Raw genomic sequence first — 21,197 nt, forward strand, 5'->3', positions numbered from 1 at the left:
GTCCAGTTATGTCCTCCGATCTTCTTAATGTCTAAGCCCATTTCATTCGAGGTCTTCCTCTGCTTCTCTTTCCTAACCATTGTCTCCATTGTTGTATTTCGTGGTTTCATCTTTTATCCTTCAGTCGGGCATTGTGTCCTGCGAAGCTCCAGTTTAAGCTTTAGCTTTCTTGTAAATATTATGTATGAGCATTCTGTATCTGGAGTCTATCCTGCAGTTGTTCATAGCTCTCTCTAGTGCCCAAAGCTCTATGGAGTCGAATGCCTTTTCATAATCAACGTAGCCAATGTATAAGTTCAAGTGATATTCATTGGCTTTCTCTATTAGCGTTCTGACTGCAAGAAGATGATTCACTGTACTGTAACCTTTTCGGAATCCTGCCTGCTCTACCGGTTGATAGCTATCGAGCTTCGACGTTAACCTGTTATTGCTCTCATAAACAGTTAACTTTCACTCCATTCAATTTCATTTCATTCAATAATGCTTATGGTAGGTAAAAAGAACTTTTTCAGTTAGAGTAATGTAGTACAATGAAGAGATATAAATCAGCCACACACATTAACCTTTGGTATTTTTGTCACTTTTTTCACAGTTCATGAAAAATAATTTTTATTATTTTATGAATTAAATACAAATGCTAAATCGATTTTAAACTATAGTCTTGGTGTAAAACACATAAATTCAACTCAATATAATTACAAATCCGATAATATCCATAAATATTCTAGATATTTAAACAACAGTTGGTACATGCCATGATATTTGGCGTGAAATATCAATAAATAAACTGCTTACAATAACGATTTATTGAAAATTTAATGAGAGGACAGCGCAATAAATATTTTAAAAATAAACGATGTATTTGAATTATATCAATATATTGAAAATAAGTGCTAGATTATGACCAATGGTAAATAAATCGTTAAGAAGATAAAATGGTTTGTTATTTTTGAATAGTTTTATTTGGTCGTCTAAAAGATTTTTAGATGTGAGGATAGAAGGGTCTCGGAAGAAAACCATGATTGTCACAAAATATTTTATTGAAAAAAATGGATTTTACAGTTAAATACCGTGTAAAAAACAGTTTTTGTAAAAAATAGGAAAACATCAGTCAGTGTCAATCTTTTATGGAAGAAAATCATGAAAGTCCAGGTGCGTTTCTGTTCTGAGCCAAACGTTTCTTCATTATAACAGGATGCAATTGCTCAAGATTTGAATTATTGACAGTTCCTTGGTTGTTTTTTTTTTCTTCATTTCATGAGGTATACTCATATACATTTCTTTTGCTTCTTCGGATTCGCAAAACTTTGACAAAAGCATTATGTCTTCGTTATTAGCAATACAGTTGAAGTATCATTGCATGGGTAATTTAAATTCCGAAGGTGACAATTTATGCGACTTTTTAGCTTGAACGGAAGAACGGATGGAGTCCTGAAGTTTGCTACCATTATATGAATCTCGGTGATATACAGTGCGAACATCAGTATTAACACACATCACCTCTTTAATTTTTTGCATAGCAAGAGGAGCTTCTTTGACATATCTATCGTTAAAAATTCAGTATATCTCTTGATGAAACACTGAGATACTGAAATTGCATTAAATATGGCAGGCTTGGCAAATTGGAGACAAATGATGCATAATAAAATCGAAAAGAAATGAGCACACTTCATTTGATCCCTTTTTAGCAATAAACTCTGTATATATATAAAAATAAGAATCAGCGTTTGATAACACATGGATGTTAAAAGAGTAAATCGAGAGCTGTCGGCGGTAATATAAATCATTAGTAGAGATATTCGGCAAATAAACAATTTTTTGGAAGTCCATAGCTATAGCTTCATAATTCTTTTCTATTCGTGCCCTTCTTTTGCTTTCCTTTTTCCTGTCATAAAACGCTTGAGCCCTACGAAGATGGAGCTCTCTAAGTCCTTTTAATTTGGTTTTTTTGAGCACGTCCACTTTTCTGGTCTGTTTCAGCTGCTTTTTTTTAGCAGATCAGGGCATTTTTATAAACGATAAAAGGTAGGCCTCGGACAGATAGGTATACATACATTAAGGAAAGACATCAGGTATCAACAAAGGTGGTTATATGTGTATATTCGTTGTTCTGACGAAAGACAGCAAACAATCGTAAATTTCTTTTCTGTCTAAAGCAAGAAGATGCAGTATATTATATGGGCTTTCAATGTTCAAGCTCATTAGATTGAGCTCTATATTTTAAACAATCAAAAAAAATGTGATCCAGGTCACCGATTTTATTACAGGCTTCACAAAGATCACTCTCAAGTATTTTTATTTTAAATAAATGTGCTGGATAACATGCGTAACCAAACTTCATTCTGCTGATAGTAGTTATACTTTTTCGACTGTAATCGTAATCATTGTACCAAGGTTTTCTCCTTTATTTGGTTTCAAGTCTGGTGTAACTTGTTGGATTTGTAAAGTTGTACTCTTGCCATAAATAGGCCCATTTCTTTATCATTCTCTGTTTTGCTATGATTATTTGTTCATCTCTGGTTGATTCGTAATTTATTTGTTCCCCATTACTATGCTTTCTTTGGCAATTTGATCTGTAATTTCATTGTTTGTTATTCCTACGTGTGTTTCTTAATATTGTTCTGAAGCTATTTTCTTGTGGCATTTTAGACTAATTACTATTTAAATGGGAATAAGCCACAATTAAAGGTTAAAATACGTTTATTGACGTTTCAATTTCCACTTTGGAAATCGTTCTCAAAATACAAACATTAGTAAATTTACTAGTAGAAATTGAAACGTCAATAAACGTATTTTAACCTTTAATTGTGGCTTATTCCCATTTAAATAGTAATTAATCCTACGTGTACTTTGACCCAGAAGAATTTTATATATTTATTTTGATCTTGTAAATGTTTAAGTATTGCTTGGATGCTAAAAATAATGTTATTGGTTGTGTTTGAGTTTGATTTTAAGATTTTAAGAACGGAAAGTGAATCGGAAAAGATTATAGCATTCTGATCCTCTTCCTGATGAACATTGTAACCTCGGAAACCTTTTTTGGATGGTGCTAGAAAGGTCACCAATGGAGACACTACGGACGGCAGCCAGATGGTTGGTGGAGAGCGAGTCGTGGGTTCGAAACTAGCTTTTGGAACCGGGAATGGGAAAGATAGGATAAGAGATATTAAAAAAGATACAGAAATAAACAAAAAGATAGATGGGTAAAATTACCAAAGATACGATAAGATAGAGCCACTCAATTTTTTTGGGGTTTAAGGAGGAAATTAAGAAACCTTAGAAAAGAAAAGAGATAAAGAAAGATAATTTGGTTCTGAGACCAAATCGAAGGAAAGTTACCAACAGTTAATTTTAAATAAATTTGGTCAACACACTATATAAACAAATAATAAACATGTTACTTACCTACGAAACTTAATAGGCCTGATCTTTCTACTGGTCAAGGGTATAGTAATATTTAAAGTAAAAAGCAAATATTCAGAGTTATTATTTTATCAGGAAACTTGATAAGAGTCGACAAATAAAATATATACATAAAACAAAAACAATATTTTCACCAAGACAATGACGTCGGTAGCTGAATGTACATACAAGTAATAAAAATACACCATCAATTATGAAATGGTGATTTACATATAAAAATAAGCAGTAATATGAATAATAAGTACCTTTACAAATACAACAATATAATAATGCACAGGTTCAATTATCAGCGAAGAGAGCTTGATGGTGAGTAAGAAAAAAATTCAACCAAAGTTGATTAACGAAGGTTTCTTTTTGCTGTTTAATGGGCATATCTCGAAACACTGGGTTAAAAATGTATAACAATTATAGCAAATAGCAAAAATTAATCAAATCTAAATTTACAAGAATACAAAAAGGTTACCGAAATAAAAATTTAACCAAACCGCACTTGGTTAAGTTGATTATCTATCTCACACTGTTATTTAATGATTAAGAACTAAATGTTCGTAATTATTATTTATTGAAATTTCTTAGTAGCCGATGGAAAGTTCGTAAGAAAATATTGAATGTTCTTTAAATTGAATGCAAAAATCAGTAGTTACTCTCAACTACAGGTGAAGACATGGATGAACTTAGATTCGCCCAAATGATTGAAAAAAATATGATACCATACCATATTATTCGCCCAGATAAGTGGAGATACTAAGATTATGGTAACTTACAGTAATTCCTGATGACTGCTGCACTAATTCAATGAAGTTAATTTACTTTACTATAATACTTTACTTGTATCAAGCACTGAAGTTAATTAAAATTTAAGGTACTCTATACCAATATTTAATCTAATATGATATTAGATCACAAAATTCAAATATACAAGTGTATAGACACTTAGAAAGAAAATGCACAGAGAAGGTAACACAGAGACAATAATATGAGCGAACGGCTTTACTCAAAGATCGCCCGACCAAAAGTAAGTTGGTTCCTCTAAAATTTTACCAACCTCCCCAAAAAAGGTGAGGGTATCTCCCACTTAAAAATGATAGGACAGTATCTATTTCTAAGAAGGTAAAGTTCTCACGACGATATTTATCAAATTTATCATAAAGGAACCCGGCCTTAAAGCCGGAAGGAATTAAACGAAGATTACCTAAACCGTCGTTTTTAATAAGTCGGTTATTCTGTATTTTGAGGTAGTCGATAGTTTCAATAAAAATTTTGCCTCTGTTAAACCGATCATGAGAGTATAAAAATGTTACAACATATTCTAGTGCTTTTAGAATTGCTGTTGCATCAGCTGTGAAAATATATGTGTTTTTGTTTAACTTATATTTTTTCTGTGTACGTCTAGGTGTTACAAAAGCGCAACCTGTACCATCGGCGTTTTTTAAAGTTTAGAGATTAACATTTTAATAAAAGAGGCTATTTTTGACACTTTTTAACAGGTAGTACACAAACACAAAGATATTTTCATAACGAAACGTTTTTTTTTTTTTTTTTATTTTTTTTAGTTTCATTTTATGTCTTGAGACATAATCTATTAGCCTATTATGTTTTGAGTTATTAATTAATTTTTTTTTTAACAATTGTTATAGAGAGAACCCGTAACAACAATAAAATCTTATCTTCTATTGACTTACATATAAGTACGTACCTACGTTAAATTTTTTTTTTTTTTTATTATCATATTTTTTTTATTATTTTTTTTTTATTTATTTTTTTTTTTTATTATTTTATTTTTTTTTTTATTTTTTTTTATTATTATTTTTTTTTTCTTAATTTTTTTTTTACTGGAAGGAAAAGGAAAATATATGGTTTTGCTGATTTATTACATACGCCTAGGGGTCTATCAAGGCGATTTGCACAACACAAAACTAGACCACGGATAGAAAGGTTAACAACTGGGTTAAAACAAAGGACTTATATAACTAACTTTTTATGTTTGAAATATATACACTGTTACCATAATACATTTAGAAATTCAATTTCATTTCACGTATGTGGCGAAAAATTATTTCATATATATGCAAGTTATTGGTTTTTATTAAATCTGATAAATTAAAAGGTCTTTGAATACTAATTTTTTCCTTATTGATATACTCGTATATTTTTATTATAAATTGGTTTATACATCGTATATTTAATGAGCAATTTAAAACTAAATGCTCAATTGAGCCTTCTTCGCCACATTCGCAAAATGGAGTTTCGGCTAAATTAATTCTAAATGTATGTAACGGAGACAGAGCATGGTTAAATCTTATTCTACATAGTATTCTAATCATATCTTTATTAAAATTTGAGTTTTTGAACCACGTTGAGGACTGTATTTTTGGTTTTATATCTTTATAATATAATCCTTTATTGGACAAATTGTACATTGTTTGCCATGAATTTAACATTTTTTTCCTTAGATGAGAATTTAGATCTTCAATTACACATTTATATTCTGATTCTTTAGGTGGTTCATTATATTTAGCAATTTTATCTACTATTTCATTATTTGATATTCCACAATGAGCTTTTATCCAACAAAACATTACATTAGATCCTCTTAATTTTATTGTACCCACCAAGTTTATAATTTCAGATAACACATAATTAAATCCAATATTGTTATATTTAGAAATATTTTCAATTTTTTGTATTGAACTTTTACTATCAGAGAATATAACGTAATTAGATTTTGTTCTTGAGAAATTACTAATATATTTAAGTGCTTCTAATACCGCTATTAATTCAGCGGTATATATCGAGGTTTTAATATTTAGATATACTACTGTACTAAATTTTCGATCTGGATCGATCGTAAAAGGCAAATGTAACCTTTAAATCTGATTTAGATGCATCCGAAAAAATATATGAATAATTAGGGAACATAGACTTTATGTCAGCTTGGAACATGCTATTCCGAATATATTGTGGAAATTCTGAGTAGTCTCTAAGATATCCTACTTTTATGCTGTCCAAGTGTTCTAATTCTATTTTAAAACATGGTAATTCTCTTGAAGTCGAAATGTCCTTACTAAGTTGTATCCTTACGTATTTGTACGATTCAATAATAGGAATTGTAGGCTTTTTTTGCCAATATTCTTTGACTAGATCGTAAATACTGAGCTCAAAGCATTTTTGGACTACTGGACTTTTCTTTGCATACATTTTTAATAAAAACTTCTCTGTTAAGTAATCTCTTCTGAAATTTAGTGGAGGTTCATTGCATTCTACATTTAAATTTGAAATGGATGTACTTTTAAGTGCACCTATACTTATTCTTAAGACTTTATTTACTAACCTATCTAATTTCTTCAGGTGAGTCTTCGCTGCTTGACTATAAAAAATTGACCCATAATCTATTATTGAACGAATATAAGCTTTGTAAAAGGTAAGCGTAACATTTGGATCGGCTCCCCAACTTGTATGACACACTGATCTTATTGCATTTAATCCTTTTTCTGTTTTTGTTATTAAGCGGTCTATGTGTTCGTTCCACAATAACTTCCTATCTATTACCATACCCAAATAGTTAATGGATGCTTGAACCTCAAAATTAACGTTATTGAATACTATAGATTGTGGTAATCTATGTTTTTTGGAGAATATACATGCTTGGGTTTTCTTTGTAAACGAAACGTTGTAAAATTATATAATAATACATTTAATACATTTTATTTATGTTGCAGGACTTATTAATAACATTATCGACCCTCTTGCGGGGTTCGGTGTACGAGAGGCTGAGGTGGACTTTTAAATTGTACGACGTGAACGGCGATGGATGCATTAGTAGAGGGGAGCTGTCAGAAATAGTCGTGGCAGTTCACGAATTAATGGGAAGGAGAGCCCATCAGGTGCGTTTATTAATATCACTTTCTCGCACGTTTCAGATATTACGGAGGCTGCTACAAAATATAAATATGTCTCGTTTATTTTGTAATCAAAAAATACGCGTCATTCGCTGCCGGTGTTTCTTGTTCCGAGTTCCTCTTTTCGTTCGTATTTTAAAGCTCGGTATCGCTGATATCAAACATAAACAAACTTTAAAGCTCAAAATTTCTATCTAAAAATCGGTCCAAAATAATGGAAGGTTTTCTTTATTATAAAATTTGCCTCATTACTTTTTCATATTGCTCCTACAAAAACATTATAATATGACTGAAACGTGTGTTAAATTTTATTTTTAATAGGTTTTGCATAATAATTTGAATCAAATTTATAGTTCAGGCGTATTACTCAAAGAGTGGTTCTTCTTCTTACAGTGCCATGTTCTTAGCGAAGGTTGGCGATGACCCCTGCAAAGTCTTCCCTATTTTGGGCTTTCCTTATTAAACTTTGAAAGTCTGATCCTGTCCAATCGTTGATGTTGCGCAGCCAGGTCATTTGTCGTCTACCCGTGCCGCGTCTGCCTTCTATTTTCCCTTCTGTAATAAGCTGAAGGAAGTTATACCTGTCGTGTCTAAATATGTGTCCAAGATAAGACGTTTTACGCTTCTTGACAATTTCTGTGAGTTTACGTTCTCTATTCATATTCATACACCTTAAAACTTCTTCATTTCTAACGCGGTCGGTCCATGGAATTTTCAGCATACGACGAAATACCCACATCTCAAAGCTCTCTAAACGTCGTAATGAGCTGACTGTTAACGTCCAAGCTTCCACGTTGTGTAATAGTACACTATATACATAACACTTTATCATGTGGTATCATAGGGACAAATCAAGATTACGGGTAGTGAGTAACTGTCGCATCTTTAAGAAGGTGTTTCTTGCCTGTTCTATTCCACATTTAACCTCTTGTTCTTGGTCTAAGGTTTCATGTATCCAACAGCCTAAATACTTAAACTTTTTCACTTGTTTAACTAGATTGTTGTTGACTGGTATATTTATAACTGGTGTGTTTTTTTTTATGAAATTACCATTGTTTTGGTTTTTCTTACATTCACCTTAAGGCCGTATATTTCTCTTTCTCGAACTACTTTGGTTAACAGAATTTGTAGTTCTTCTTCACTGCCAGCAATCAGTACCGTATCATCGGCATACCTGATATTGTCTACGATTTTTCCACTGACTTTTATTCCTCTTGTGCTTCATCTAGAGCATGTGCAAAGATGTTCTCTGAGTACAAGTTAAATAATAATGGTGATAGGTGACCTTGTCTAACTCCTCTTTGGATGTTTATAGTTTCAGTATCACCCATTTCAGTTCTGACAGAGGCGTTTTGGTTCCAGTAGAGTTCACGTATTTTATTAATGTCGTTTGGATCCAGGTTTTTTTTGCAAGCATTCTATTAGCTGATAGTGTTTGACTTTGTCAATAGCCTTTTCATAATCTATAAAGCACAAGTAGACATCTTTTTGTTGATCCCGACACTTTTGCATGAGAACAATGAAACTGAACAAAGCTTCTAGAGTTCCCATACCGTTTCGAAAGAAAGAGTGGTTAACGTCGATTTTTATTTGTTTCCCCAAAAAGAAAAACGCAAGAAAATGCAGCGACTACCGCACCATTAGCTTGATGTCTCATGTGCTAAAGTTACTACTAAAAGTCATCCATAACCGAATATATCACAAACTGGACATAGACGTTAATGATACACAATTTGGTTTTAGCAAAGGCCTAGGAACGCGTGAAGCTCTTTTTTCACTTAATATCCTAATACAAAAATGCCTGGACGTCAATCAAGATATGTACGCATGTTTTATTGACTATAATAAAGCATTCAATAAAGTACGACATAAACAATTAATGAATTTCCTGAAATCAAAGAAGATTGACTATAACGAGCTCAGGATCATATCAAATTTATACTACAAACAGCGAGCAAAAGTACGTGTTAACGAACAGCTGTCAGAAGAAATTAAAATTAGACGTGGAGTAAGACAGGGATGCGTATTGTCGCCAATTCTTTTTATCGAAGAGATATTAAAAAACGCTCTTGAGGGTGAAACAGCTGGAATAAAGGTAAATGGAGTTCCCATTAACAACATTAGATATGCGGACGACACTGCGATCTTAGCCGAAAATATTGAAGATCTTCAGAGACTGGTAACCAGAATAGCGGAGTATGGAAAAGAGTACGGTCTAACAATGAACGTCAAGAAGACGAAATTTATGAGAATATCGAAAACTCAAACAAATAACGAGAATCTTCTAATAAACGGAACCAACGTCAAACAAGTGGACAAATATGCATATCTGGGAGCAATGATTAACTCCACAAATTATTACATTCTGGAGATCAAAATCATAATAAAAAAAGAAAAGAGCAAATTTCAACAAAATGAGAAGAGTGCTATGTACAAGGAATTTAAAATTGGAACTAAGAGTTAGGTTGGCGAGGTGCTTTATTTTTTCGACTTTGTTTTATGGAATGGAATCTTGGACCTTAAATCCGACATCAATGAAAAAACTGGAATCATTTGAGCTGTGGGTGAATTCTGAAAATATCGTGGAGAGAACACGTCACAAACAAAGGGGTTCTGAAAAGGAGCAATAAAGAAATAGAAATTTTAAATACAATTAAAACAAAAAAATTGGAATTTCTCGGACATATTACACGTGTAGAGAAATACACCTTGCTCTAGCTGATTATGCAGGAAAAGATCCAAGGAAAGAGAAGCTAGAGAGGTGTAGAATGTCATGGCTGCGCAACCTGAGTGAGTGGTACGGATTTACATCAAATGAACTTTTTAGAGCAGCCGTCTCAAAAGTCCGCATAGCTATGATGATTGCCGACCTCCACCACGGAGATGGCACTTGAAGAAGAAGAATAATAATTTCCAAAGCGTTTAGAGTTCCAAAAGCGATGTTCTAGTTGACATTCACATACTTTCGAATATAGCTTAACTTCACATGTGTAGGATGAGGCACTCTCCGAAGATATTGGTCAACAAGTTTCATAAAATTCAAATGGCAAGTAGACCCTCACGCTTATCTTGCTTCTACAGTAATGAGACTCAGTACATGTAATGATTTCTATAAATATTTTGATACAGTTTCTTTTTTCATAATTTTTTGGACACACTCTATTGCCACTTCTACGTTCCCTGGGTAGCTCTCCAGTAATAAAACATCTCTTGCAATTCTTTGTATGTGGTTTTGCATAGAGTTGGGTAAAAAAAATTTGGAAAACAAGCGAAACTGCATAAAAAAACGATTGTCGCACAAGTCTAAAATCATAAAGTTTGAGATGAACCACTCACTTAGTAAGTTTGTCATCATTCCTTTTGTCTTTCTGACTGAAGAACTTTTTTGCGTCTTTTTCTCCATAAAAATAAACAAAAATGTTCCTAATTTGACAAAAAAACAACCTTTTAGTTACTTGAATAATTATAATCTGCTGAAAATTTCTTTCTTAAAAACAGCTGTTGTAATAACGTGTTCGTCACGTGAACCAACGAGCAAATTTCACTGGTGGTAGAGTAAGGAGCGAGTTTTGCAAGAAAAACCTCAAAGCCAAAAGGGAGTTCTGCATATAACTGTAATTTTCTCGACAGCATTTTAGTTCAGGAAATGAAGCTCGAAAAAAATTAAAACCTCGCAATTTTTTCGTCCTGCATGGATTGAGTTGAAATTTTAACAGAAGGTAGGTGATAGCCCAAGGATCAAAATCTATATCGAACCGAAGTGCGCTGAAGGGTTTTAGGGGTGAAAACTACCCCTAATTGTCAAAAATTATAAAATAACATATTAAACCTGAATATGGGTAAGATTTGGTTTGAATTAATTAAATAATGATAGTTTCGTGCTTTTGAATAAAGTTCCATCATATTTCAACCCTTAAAAAGCGACCCTTGTTAGGGGTTAATGTAAAAAAAATTAGTAATGCTAAGAAAATGATTTCGCCTTGGAACGATTTGCATAAAAATTTGGAATTAACCTCAACTCACCCTCTGCTTTATAGTTTATGTTATGCCGATGAACCCTGATTGTTCTTAGGGGTGTGAAAACAACTCCTAATTTTCAAAAATTGTAAAATAACATTACAAATCTTAAGATGAGTGAAATTTGGTTTGGATTAGTTAAATAGTGATTTTTTTATAGTTTAAAATACAATTTCATAAATTTTCAACCCTTAAAAATCAATTGTTATGAGTGCTATAGGTTAAAAAAAAATTTTATGCCAAAATTTTGCAATTTTTCAACTTTTGAAAATCACCCTTTACAACATTGCAGTTTTTATAAACTAATTTAATAGATATAAATTGAAAAAAGTAGAATCAAATACAAAAAAATTTATCAACATAAAAAGGCACCATATATTCTTATACATTTACATAAATAGTTGAAAATATTTACATTTATAGGTAAAACAATTGTAATATTAATTTTATTCGTCATCAATTACGTCTTCATCGTGATCTATGTCATCCTCATCTTCTTCAATTATTGGTGGACTATTATTGCACCCTTCACCTGAGCACCCAGAACAAGTAGAGTTACAGTATAAACCAACTTTTCTGCACCCACATGAAACGCGGCATCCTTTTTTGCATTGGCAAAAAATAATTTTCAAAAGTTCATCGGGTGCAGGTTGTTTGTTCATGCGTACGGGTAATAACAAACCATCTTTGGAATACCATCCCCAATCTGTTGCTCTGATATTTTCATTGCCAAGCCACTGTTGAAATTGGTAATAGCCTCTTTTTGAATGCTCATCTAAGGCATCAACAGTGGGCAGAAGGGATGATAGCTTAACCGCACAGTTTTTCGTTGTAGCTTTGATGAACTGTTCGTATCGCATCTGCTCGAGAAAAGCTTCCAAATCTTTTATTTTTTTTAACTTGGTAAGCAGATGTTTTATTCTGTTGTATGGGATTTCAAAATAAGAACGCTTAAAATTTCGAATGTATAACGCCCCACTACCTAATATACCGGTTTTGTATATTTACAATCGATTAAAAACGTCGATTTTTTCGTCTAAAAGTTGTTACTTTCAATCGCGAATAACTTGAAAAATATCAGTTTTACAAAAAAAATGTATGGAACATTTTTTGTTTAGAATCACTTTTTTAATCGAAATCTATGGTTAAAACGTAAAAAAAATTTTCACCCCCGAGATGGGGTGGCAACCACCCCCAAGGCTTTGGCGCACTTTGGTTCGATATAGATTTTGATCCTTAGGCTATTACCTACCTTCTGTTAAAATTTCAAGTCAATCCACGCAGGACGAAAAAATTGCGAGGTGAAATGATTTCCTGGACTATTTGTGTGCTTAAAAATGAGTTTTGTGAAATTCTGGTTTTATCATTCCATTCCTGTTTAAAATTGAAATTACCTTAACAAAAAAAATTTTGCAAGATTTTGTCGATTAGCGAGTTTTGGAAATAATATATAAACAGTTTTCAGGAAGTAAAGATAGCCATAACCTCACTTAGAAATAGAAAGTCACCAGGACCAGACAGAAAACCAACGAGATTTTAAAACACGGATGAGAAAGTATAGCCTTAGAGATGATTAAACTTATACAAAAACTATTATTGCACTGTAAGATACTAGACGCATAGAGAAACAGCATAATGATAATAATGTTCAAGAAAGGAGATAAAGAAAGTACTAACAATTATAGAGGTACAAATCTACTGAACACCGCACTTAAGCTTACCACACAAGTCCTAACCAACGAAATCTATAACAATAATTCATAACTAACACCTTTATCTGATGAACAACAAGGATACAGATCTAGATAATCCTGTGTAGACGCCGTATTTATACTAAGACATCCCAGAAAAGGCCAATAGACAAAGTACAATAAACCAACATACCTACGTTTTGTAGACCTGACAAAGGCTTTCGATCGCATCCAAGTCGAAGACGTCTTACACCTACTATATAAAAGAAACATCCCAATCAATATCCCACTAATATAGTGTATACCAGTACAGTGTATGGTTACAGAATATTGAACAAAGAAATCCAAATATTATGTTAGGCAGACGACGCCGCATTAATCGCCGAGACAGAAGACGAGCTCCAAAGATTAACACATATCTTCAATACAACAGCCAAGAGATAAGTCACCAAATGGACGAGGCAGTATTGGCAGACTAAGAAAAAAATTGTGCAATAATTTAAATAATTTGGAAGGCTAATATTGAAGAAGAAACAAGCTTTAAAGCCTACATACAAGAAGAAAGAAGAAGAAGAAGAAGGAAATTATAGCCTCACATGGTATATTACCTACTTAAAATTAAAAGGTTTTGTAGTACTGGACGGGAGGGGATTGATAAACGACAGATATCTATATCGTTAAAAGATGACCCCTTTGGAATAATGAACATTGCCAAACATCTTTTTTGATTGGGCAACCCTGTATAATAATACTACTGTACTATTCATTTTTTTAAATCGTATTTATCAATACTTTTGGTATAATTACACAAATTATATACTTATTTAATATATAATTTAAATAACCCATTTAAAATATGAGTGACGTGGAAAACTTTTTCTCAGGTAAAATCTGTGGACTTTGTCCCAAATACCGACAAAGGTAATTTAAAAAATACGTAGTCAGTAGATTGAAAAATTGTTTCCATTTTTTTAGGTCTCAGTTTGTAACTTTGTAATTTTCCGAGGCAGATTCACTTTGCTTAGAAACTTTTTTGAAACTTTTAGGTAAATTTGTGAGAGGTTTTAGGCGTTAGAGATAGAATAGAAGTTTGTTAAAAAATGTTGTTGTTCATATTTGGAGTTGCGTCAATTTTGCTATATGTCAGTATCGAAATTTAGAACATGTATACATTTTTTAATAAATATAGGCAGTCGAGTACACAGGAAAAATATTAAACCCAACATTTTATTCATACTTTTGTTTAAAATTTAAATTTTTTACTTTACTTTATATACATATATAATGGCTGTATACCCCAACGTAGGGTTAAACCGCGAATGCTTTCTAGATCATATTTCTTGGTGGATCAGTCCCTTTTTGTTTATGTTATCTTCTTGACGATATCTCTCCATTTTTTCCTTTCTCTAGTTTTTCCTCTCCATTCTCTGACTCCTACCATGTGGAGGTCTTCTTCAACTTCTTGCAGCCACTTTGGTCTTGGTCTTTCCCTTCTCTTTCTTCTGCTTCATCTCTGCTTCATCTCCTGCTCGAGAGATGTGATCTAACCATCTAACTCTGCATTGCTTTATTTTAGTCACGATGTTTTCCTTAAGTTCTTCCTTAATCTCTGCATTTGTTCTGCTTCTATATTCATTTTGCTCTGTTGTGATTGGTCCCAGTATGGTTCTTATAATCTTTTTCTCCGCTATTCCTAAGTCTTCTTCATCGTTTTTGACAATCGTCATTGTTTCTCCAGCATATAATAATATTGGCCTAATTATGCTGATATAAATGTTCATCTTAGTTGTCTTAGTCAGTGTTTTGCTTTTAAGTAATCTTTTGTTTGCAAAATAAGCTTTATTCGCTGCTAATATTTTTTCTTTTATTTCGCACTTCATTTGTTCGGTTTTGCTTATTGTGCTTACCTCCCAGATATTTGAAGTATTCTACTTCTTCAAACTCAGAACTTTCTTTAATTTACTCTATTTAAATCTAAATTATACACCGTTTTTTTTAAGAAAAACCTATTGTTTTTAAATATCTAATAGTATTTGAGATATACAAAGAGGATCAAAATTCTGAAAACGCATAATTATCTCTTAAATAGATGGTCCCAATTATACAAAAACAGAGATACAAAATTATACGAATATAATTATACAAAGTTTGAAATTTGATGTTTGGTACGTTGCCAGATTTACCATTTTTCTGATATCCTTAGTCTCTGGTTTTTTAAATACAACACCCCGTAGATTGTATCCATATTAAAATCTCCATTTTAATACCAGTTTCGATTTTATGTACTTAGGAACAACTTAAAATGATAAAACAAAAGCTTAGAACCGTCTAATCGTCTCAATAAATTTTTTGGTTCAAGCTATGTTTAAATAAATTTTAACCCAAGTGTTAGATATTTTTGAACTTGGATTAAAGTTAGAATTGCAATAATAATACAGTATATAAAGTGTTGTATTTAAAAAGTGACTATTGATATCAAAATATTGGAAAATCTGGCAACATTGCAAATATCAAATTTAAAATCTCCATATTGCATAATAGGCGTATCCAGCATATTGTACAATTCGGACCATCCATTTAAGAGATAATAAGGCGTTTCCATACTTTGTATATATATAATGCTAACGGATGTCTTTTAAACTCATAGCTTAATGATTTTCTTTATTGTTGGAATCTTTTTGTTTTCAGTATTTTTTCAAATCTGTTAGCCTCAATATATTTAGTACCCAATCTGTATTCATTCGTTATAATTCTCGTAGATGTCTTGTTGCCTCAGCTATATAAATATCTTAATGTTAGTTCCTCTTCTGTAGAGGTCTGCAACTTTAGCTCCTTCTAGAATTCTTCCTAAAATCTTTGTCTCATATGCTTGTATTAAAGTCCAAGTCTAACTTACATGTAGCACCGTTAGTGTCAACACTGTCGTATTTTAGATACAGTACGTTAGATTTTGGATTAGATATTGCAAACTACATGAAGCGCTAAAATTGGCAACTTTGCCTCGTGCGAGGAAAAATCTCCGATCCCCTCTGACACCTAGACTTCTAGACAAAAAATGAGAAAACCATTTAGTAACATATAACAACGCATGAGATATGCATCTGCGTCCGTCGATTTTGGTTTCCTTACGTATACCCGGTTCATTTCTTATAATATAAACTCGATAAAATACACTGACCTTTATAAGGCGGTGCATTTGTATCGTTTTTTAATATTCTGTACAATTTTTTGTGGTTGAATTAAAAATAAAAAGCTCATTTTTTTTAAAAGATAAAACAAAAAAAATACTCTTATTGAAAATAAAAAATAATTCCTAATCAAATAAGAAATAATTCTTGATTCCCTACAGAAATTATGAAGAAAATATTTGTCCTTCTACAGCTGAACAGTATCCCAATCTGTCATAAAAACTTCTGCAGTAAGAGTAGACAGATGTAAGAATTTCTACTGTAACATAATTGGAGATTAATTACTATTTTAATGGGAATAAGCCACAATTAAAGGTTAAAATACGTTTATTGACATTTCAATTTCCACTTCGGAAATCGAATTTCAAATTTTGTTTTTTGTTATTTAGTGAAAAATTCTTCTAATAATTTAATTTTATCTGACTCATCTATATTGACAATTCAGACATACATTCAGACAAGTAAACGACTTTAAAATGATATTGCCAATATTGTTGAGTTGCGTTCCTGGGACGACTTTACTTATAAGATAGTTCATTCGATTACATGAAATCAACTTTAACTTGAGAATATCCGTCAGAAAAGATCATAACATGCAATTCGTCCTTAAAAAGACAAATACATGCCATGATGACAGTAAAATTCTATTATGTGGTTTTTTCCTGGTTTTTCCCCATGGGGAAAATTCAATTTCAATTTACTATGGAATCACTAACAGGAGAATTTTACTGTCATCATGGCATGTATTTGTCTTTTTAAAGACGAATTACATGTTATGATCTTTTCTGACGGATATTCTCAAGTTAAAGTTGATTTCATGTAATCGAATGAACTATCTTATAAGTAAAGTCGTCCCAGGAACGCAAATATAGATGACTCAGATAAAATTAAATTATTAGAAGAATTTTTCACTAAGTAACAAAAAACAAAATTTGTTTAATTTACTAATGTTTGTATTTTGAGAACGATTTCCGAAGTGGAAATTGAAACGTTAATAAACGTATTTTAACCTTTAATTGTGGCTTATTCCCATTTAAATAGTAATTAATTTAAAATGCCACAAGAAAATAGCTTCAGAAAAATATAATTGGAGATTTCTCTTATTCGGTTTTTTATTTCATCCAAATATTGGGCTCTAGCCTCAGGATGATCGTAGGTAATGCTTTTTAAATGTCCCAAAAAAACAAGAAGTCAATAGGTGTAAGATCTGGAGATCGTACAGGCAACTTAATATTGCCTGTTAGACTGATAACTCGCTTCGGGAAAGTATTGCTTAAGTACTCCTTAATTATTCGAGCGTTGTGAACTGAACAGCAGTCTTGATGGAACCAAACATTCTCCAGATTTACATCAGGAAGATTAAGAATAGCGGGAGGAACACGATTTTGTAACAAATCGAGGTATACTCTACTATTCAAGTTGCCCTCAATACAAATTAACTTTTTGAGGACGTTAATTTCGATAAACAACACTTCTGTGCTGGTTTTCTTACGCCTAATACCTCGTAATGGAAGGATTGTGTCTCCTTACTAGCGAAAACGGAAGATTCATCAGTGAATAAAATGTTTTTAACAAAATTGGGTTCATCGTTAGCCTTCGTTATTAGAGTTTCACAAAACTCCATTCTTCGGAAGTAGTCGTCTGGGTAAAGCTGCTACGGTTTCGAATCTTTAAAATTCTTGTAACCGTGCTTTTTACGTACTTTTGTTAAAGTAACATTGCTAACATCTAACTCTCTAGCAACTTTTCTTCTTGAACGTGTTGAATCTACCTCGATTGTTGCCTAAATTTGTGCAACTTTTTCTCTTTTCTTAACTTTTTCTGGTGACACTTCTTTGGCGTGATATTTTCTGCAGCTTTTGAGGTAATAACAACTCTCTAATTTTTTAACAATATTATGAATTGACTGTATGCAAGGAATTGGTCCCCCCTAAAAAAACAGTAGAAAATAAATCTACACACTGTTGTCCAGAATTACCACCATAAAACAATTTTATTATTGGAACCTTTTCTTCGGGCGTATAAATAGACATGTTTATAAAAATAAATTAAAAATCTACGCTCTTATTGCTTTAATCAACCACTGTGTAATGACAAATTATTGGCGACGGGTCAACGGAGGTTCGTGGAAAGTCGACGGCGCGCAGTGTTGCCATTTATAGTCTGTATATCTAATTAAAAACTTAACGTACTTTATGTATTTTTGCTTCTTTTTATTATGAAGAAATTTCTTCTGGTTTTTATTTGAGACTTATTAGTTGTTGAAGCCCTATTATTAGCTTTTTTCCTCCGTCGTATTTTAGTTTTGTAATTTATTATTTCTTTTCATTTTTTGTTGTGTTTTTTTCTTGCGTCACTATGTGTTATTTTTTTATTACTTTACTATTTCTCAAAATGTTCTTTCCATCTGGCAATGAGGTCTGATTTCTGATGTCTCGTCAACATACTGAATCATTATTAATATGTTCTTCTGCATTTCTTAGCTGTACTTCCTAATTCTTGAAAGAAATTTCTACTATATTTTTTTCAGAAATTGGCTTTTATTCTATATTTTGGCACCCACGAACTTATGGTTTCTTAATCTACATTTTTTTTACTCTTCTTTTTACGCCTTTCAATTTTATATTTTGTTTTTTTTCTTCTTTTCCTGTTGGTACCATCCTTTGTTTGTCTTTTCCTTTTTCTTAATACCTTCTTTGAAATCATTTTTAAACAACTTTCTTTTTTAGGAACGTATTTCTGGATGCCGCTTTTATGATCTCCCACATTCTTCACCATATTTTTTTGATATCTCATTCATTTGTTGTGAAATTTTGTTTTTCCAATTCATTTTTAAATTTTGTCTTTTTTTCTACGGCTTTTTTTTATTCTTATCAATAATCTTATACGTTGAAAGTATCTGCTGCTTTTGCCATGTTTTCCTTTTTTTTTCCACAGCTTTTTTTTCATTTTTGCAATCACAAAGAAATGTTCACTATCATTTTTATATTTTCTGTTTGATTAAATTCGCTAAGCATAAAAATAAGTATTTCAAATTCATTTTTAAATGTTGAACTTTTTGGATTACACGTTATTATCACAAAAGACTGAAAAATCCTTTATATACCTAGTACCTGTCTGTCACTGTTTTAATTTATAGATATTAGACTGTAGTCAAATGATAGTAATAGAAAATGTCGCCGCATTTAAATCGTTTTACCATATGTTACCACAATTATAACAATTTGATAAAACATCTTACACTTCTTAATTAGACCAAAACATTTACAATACATTTATTTCTACACTTGTCAATGTATATACTGTGGAATTTTCTAGCTTTCTTCAACAAATAATCTCAATTATTAGTATATAATTAATAATTTCTGTATTTCTATAGGTAGAAGATGATAGAAAAGCGAGAGAGCAGATAGACCGAGTCTTCCGAAAATTGGATTTAAATCAAGACGGCGTTATCACCATAGAAGAATTCATGGAATCCTGTCTCAAAGACGACGTCATCACTAGGTCATTGCAGATGTTCGACGCGGTGCTGTGATAAATGTGCTGAGGCCTTTATCCACGGGGTCAACATCCAATACCGAAATCAGTCTTTGTGAACAGTGCGTTGGACATTATGGAGGTGGATTATTGACGAAAGTAGACGATTGTGAGTGTTACTTTTAGGAAATTCGTAGACTCAGAACAGATGAAGGTAGTGGTGATACGAACTCTTATATAGTACTTTTAATAAATTGACTTTATGATTGTTTAAAGATATTTTATGCTCAAATCGTAATAAAAACAACAACAATTATTATTATTATTATTATAAAACAAATAAGGACAGAGGAGCGAGCTCCTGTTATGACCAAAAATATATTAAATATTATTAATATTATTATAACACCAATAAAAATAGAACAATGCAGTCCTTTAAATGAAAGAAAGAGCTATCAAGTCTCTTTTTAACTATTTTAGCACTAGTTGCCGATATGTTGATTTGATCCAAATTGTTCCAGATATTAAACCTTGTTGTCGTTAATCTCCTCTTTAATTTGTAACATCTCTTAGTATTTTGTCTTAATTTAAAGTAAATATGGTGTTTCCATGGTGTCACCACCATCAAATCTCGAAATTTACAGTTCTTCGAACCTATTATGCGAAATAAATCCAGATATCATCATCATCATCAACGGCGCTACAACTCTTCGTGAGTCTTTGCCGCGTTTACTATTGCCTTCCATGTTTGTCGGTCCTGTGCCAGTAATTCCCATTCTCGCACTCCCATTTTCTCTAGATCTTCTTTGACTGCATCTTTTCACCTTTTTCTAGGCCGCCCTACAGTCCTTCTTCCCTCTGGCCTTTCCCAGAACACATTGTTTATAATCCTAATCCTTTATCCCAATCCTAAGGTGCCATCAGAAGAATCCAGATATGCTCTCCATGCTCAAGCCATCCTGCAAGGAAAAATATTTGGAAAACGAGGTCCAGGAAGAAGAGGAACATCTTGGTTAAAGAACCTTAGAATCTGGTTCAATACAACATACGTACAGTTTTTCCGCGCTGCTGCAGATTAAGATTGCCATGATGATCGCCAACATTCGTACCGGATAGACACATCAAGAAGAGAAGAATGGTGTTTAGGTTCCCAAAATTATATTTTCAAATACGAAAGAACATAATTAGGTCATTTCAAAGAAGTCGATGCTCGAATTTTGAATGTAAGATTTTATCTCGACTAAGATCTGGACTTCACGCTGGCCCAGCAAACTCAAGAATAGGTATGACAGGTATATAGAGTAAAGTTTACTAATAGAGGTTAGAGATATACGTGTAAAACATTTACGGATCAGAAACAGTTACACGGTTACATACTGACAATATGCGACCAAAACAATTTAAGTCACTATTAATTATCACTCCAAGATCATTGTAGGATGCTACTGAGTCTATGGGATGTCTGTTAATAAAAAACAGTAGTTATGGATTATTTTTGC

At 32.2% G+C, this 21,197-nt stretch overlaps 1 protein-coding gene across 2 annotated transcripts in view; it reads left to right on the forward strand.

Annotated features, from left to right (window-relative positions):
* Positions 1-20,200, forward strand: part of LOC140449181 (A-type potassium channel modulatory protein KCNIP1) — a 253,781-nt gene extending 233,581 nt beyond the window's left edge. For both annotated transcript variants that reach the window (XM_072542337.1, XM_072542338.1), the window contains exons 6-7: positions 7,143-7,307; positions 19,598-20,200. In XM_072542337.1, the coding sequence (XP_072398438.1) occupies positions 7,143-7,307; positions 19,598-19,756 (324 nt within the window). In that variant the 3' untranslated portion in view covers positions 19,757-20,200. The remainder of the gene's footprint in view (positions 1-7,142; positions 7,308-19,597) is intronic.
* The last annotated feature ends 997 nt before the right edge of the window (positions 20,201-21,197 follow it).

This window comes from Diabrotica undecimpunctata, chromosome 8, assembly GCF_040954645.1.
Source record: "Diabrotica undecimpunctata isolate CICGRU chromosome 8, icDiaUnde3, whole genome shotgun sequence".
NCBI lineage: Eukaryota > Metazoa > Arthropoda > Insecta > Coleoptera > Chrysomelidae > Diabrotica > Diabrotica undecimpunctata.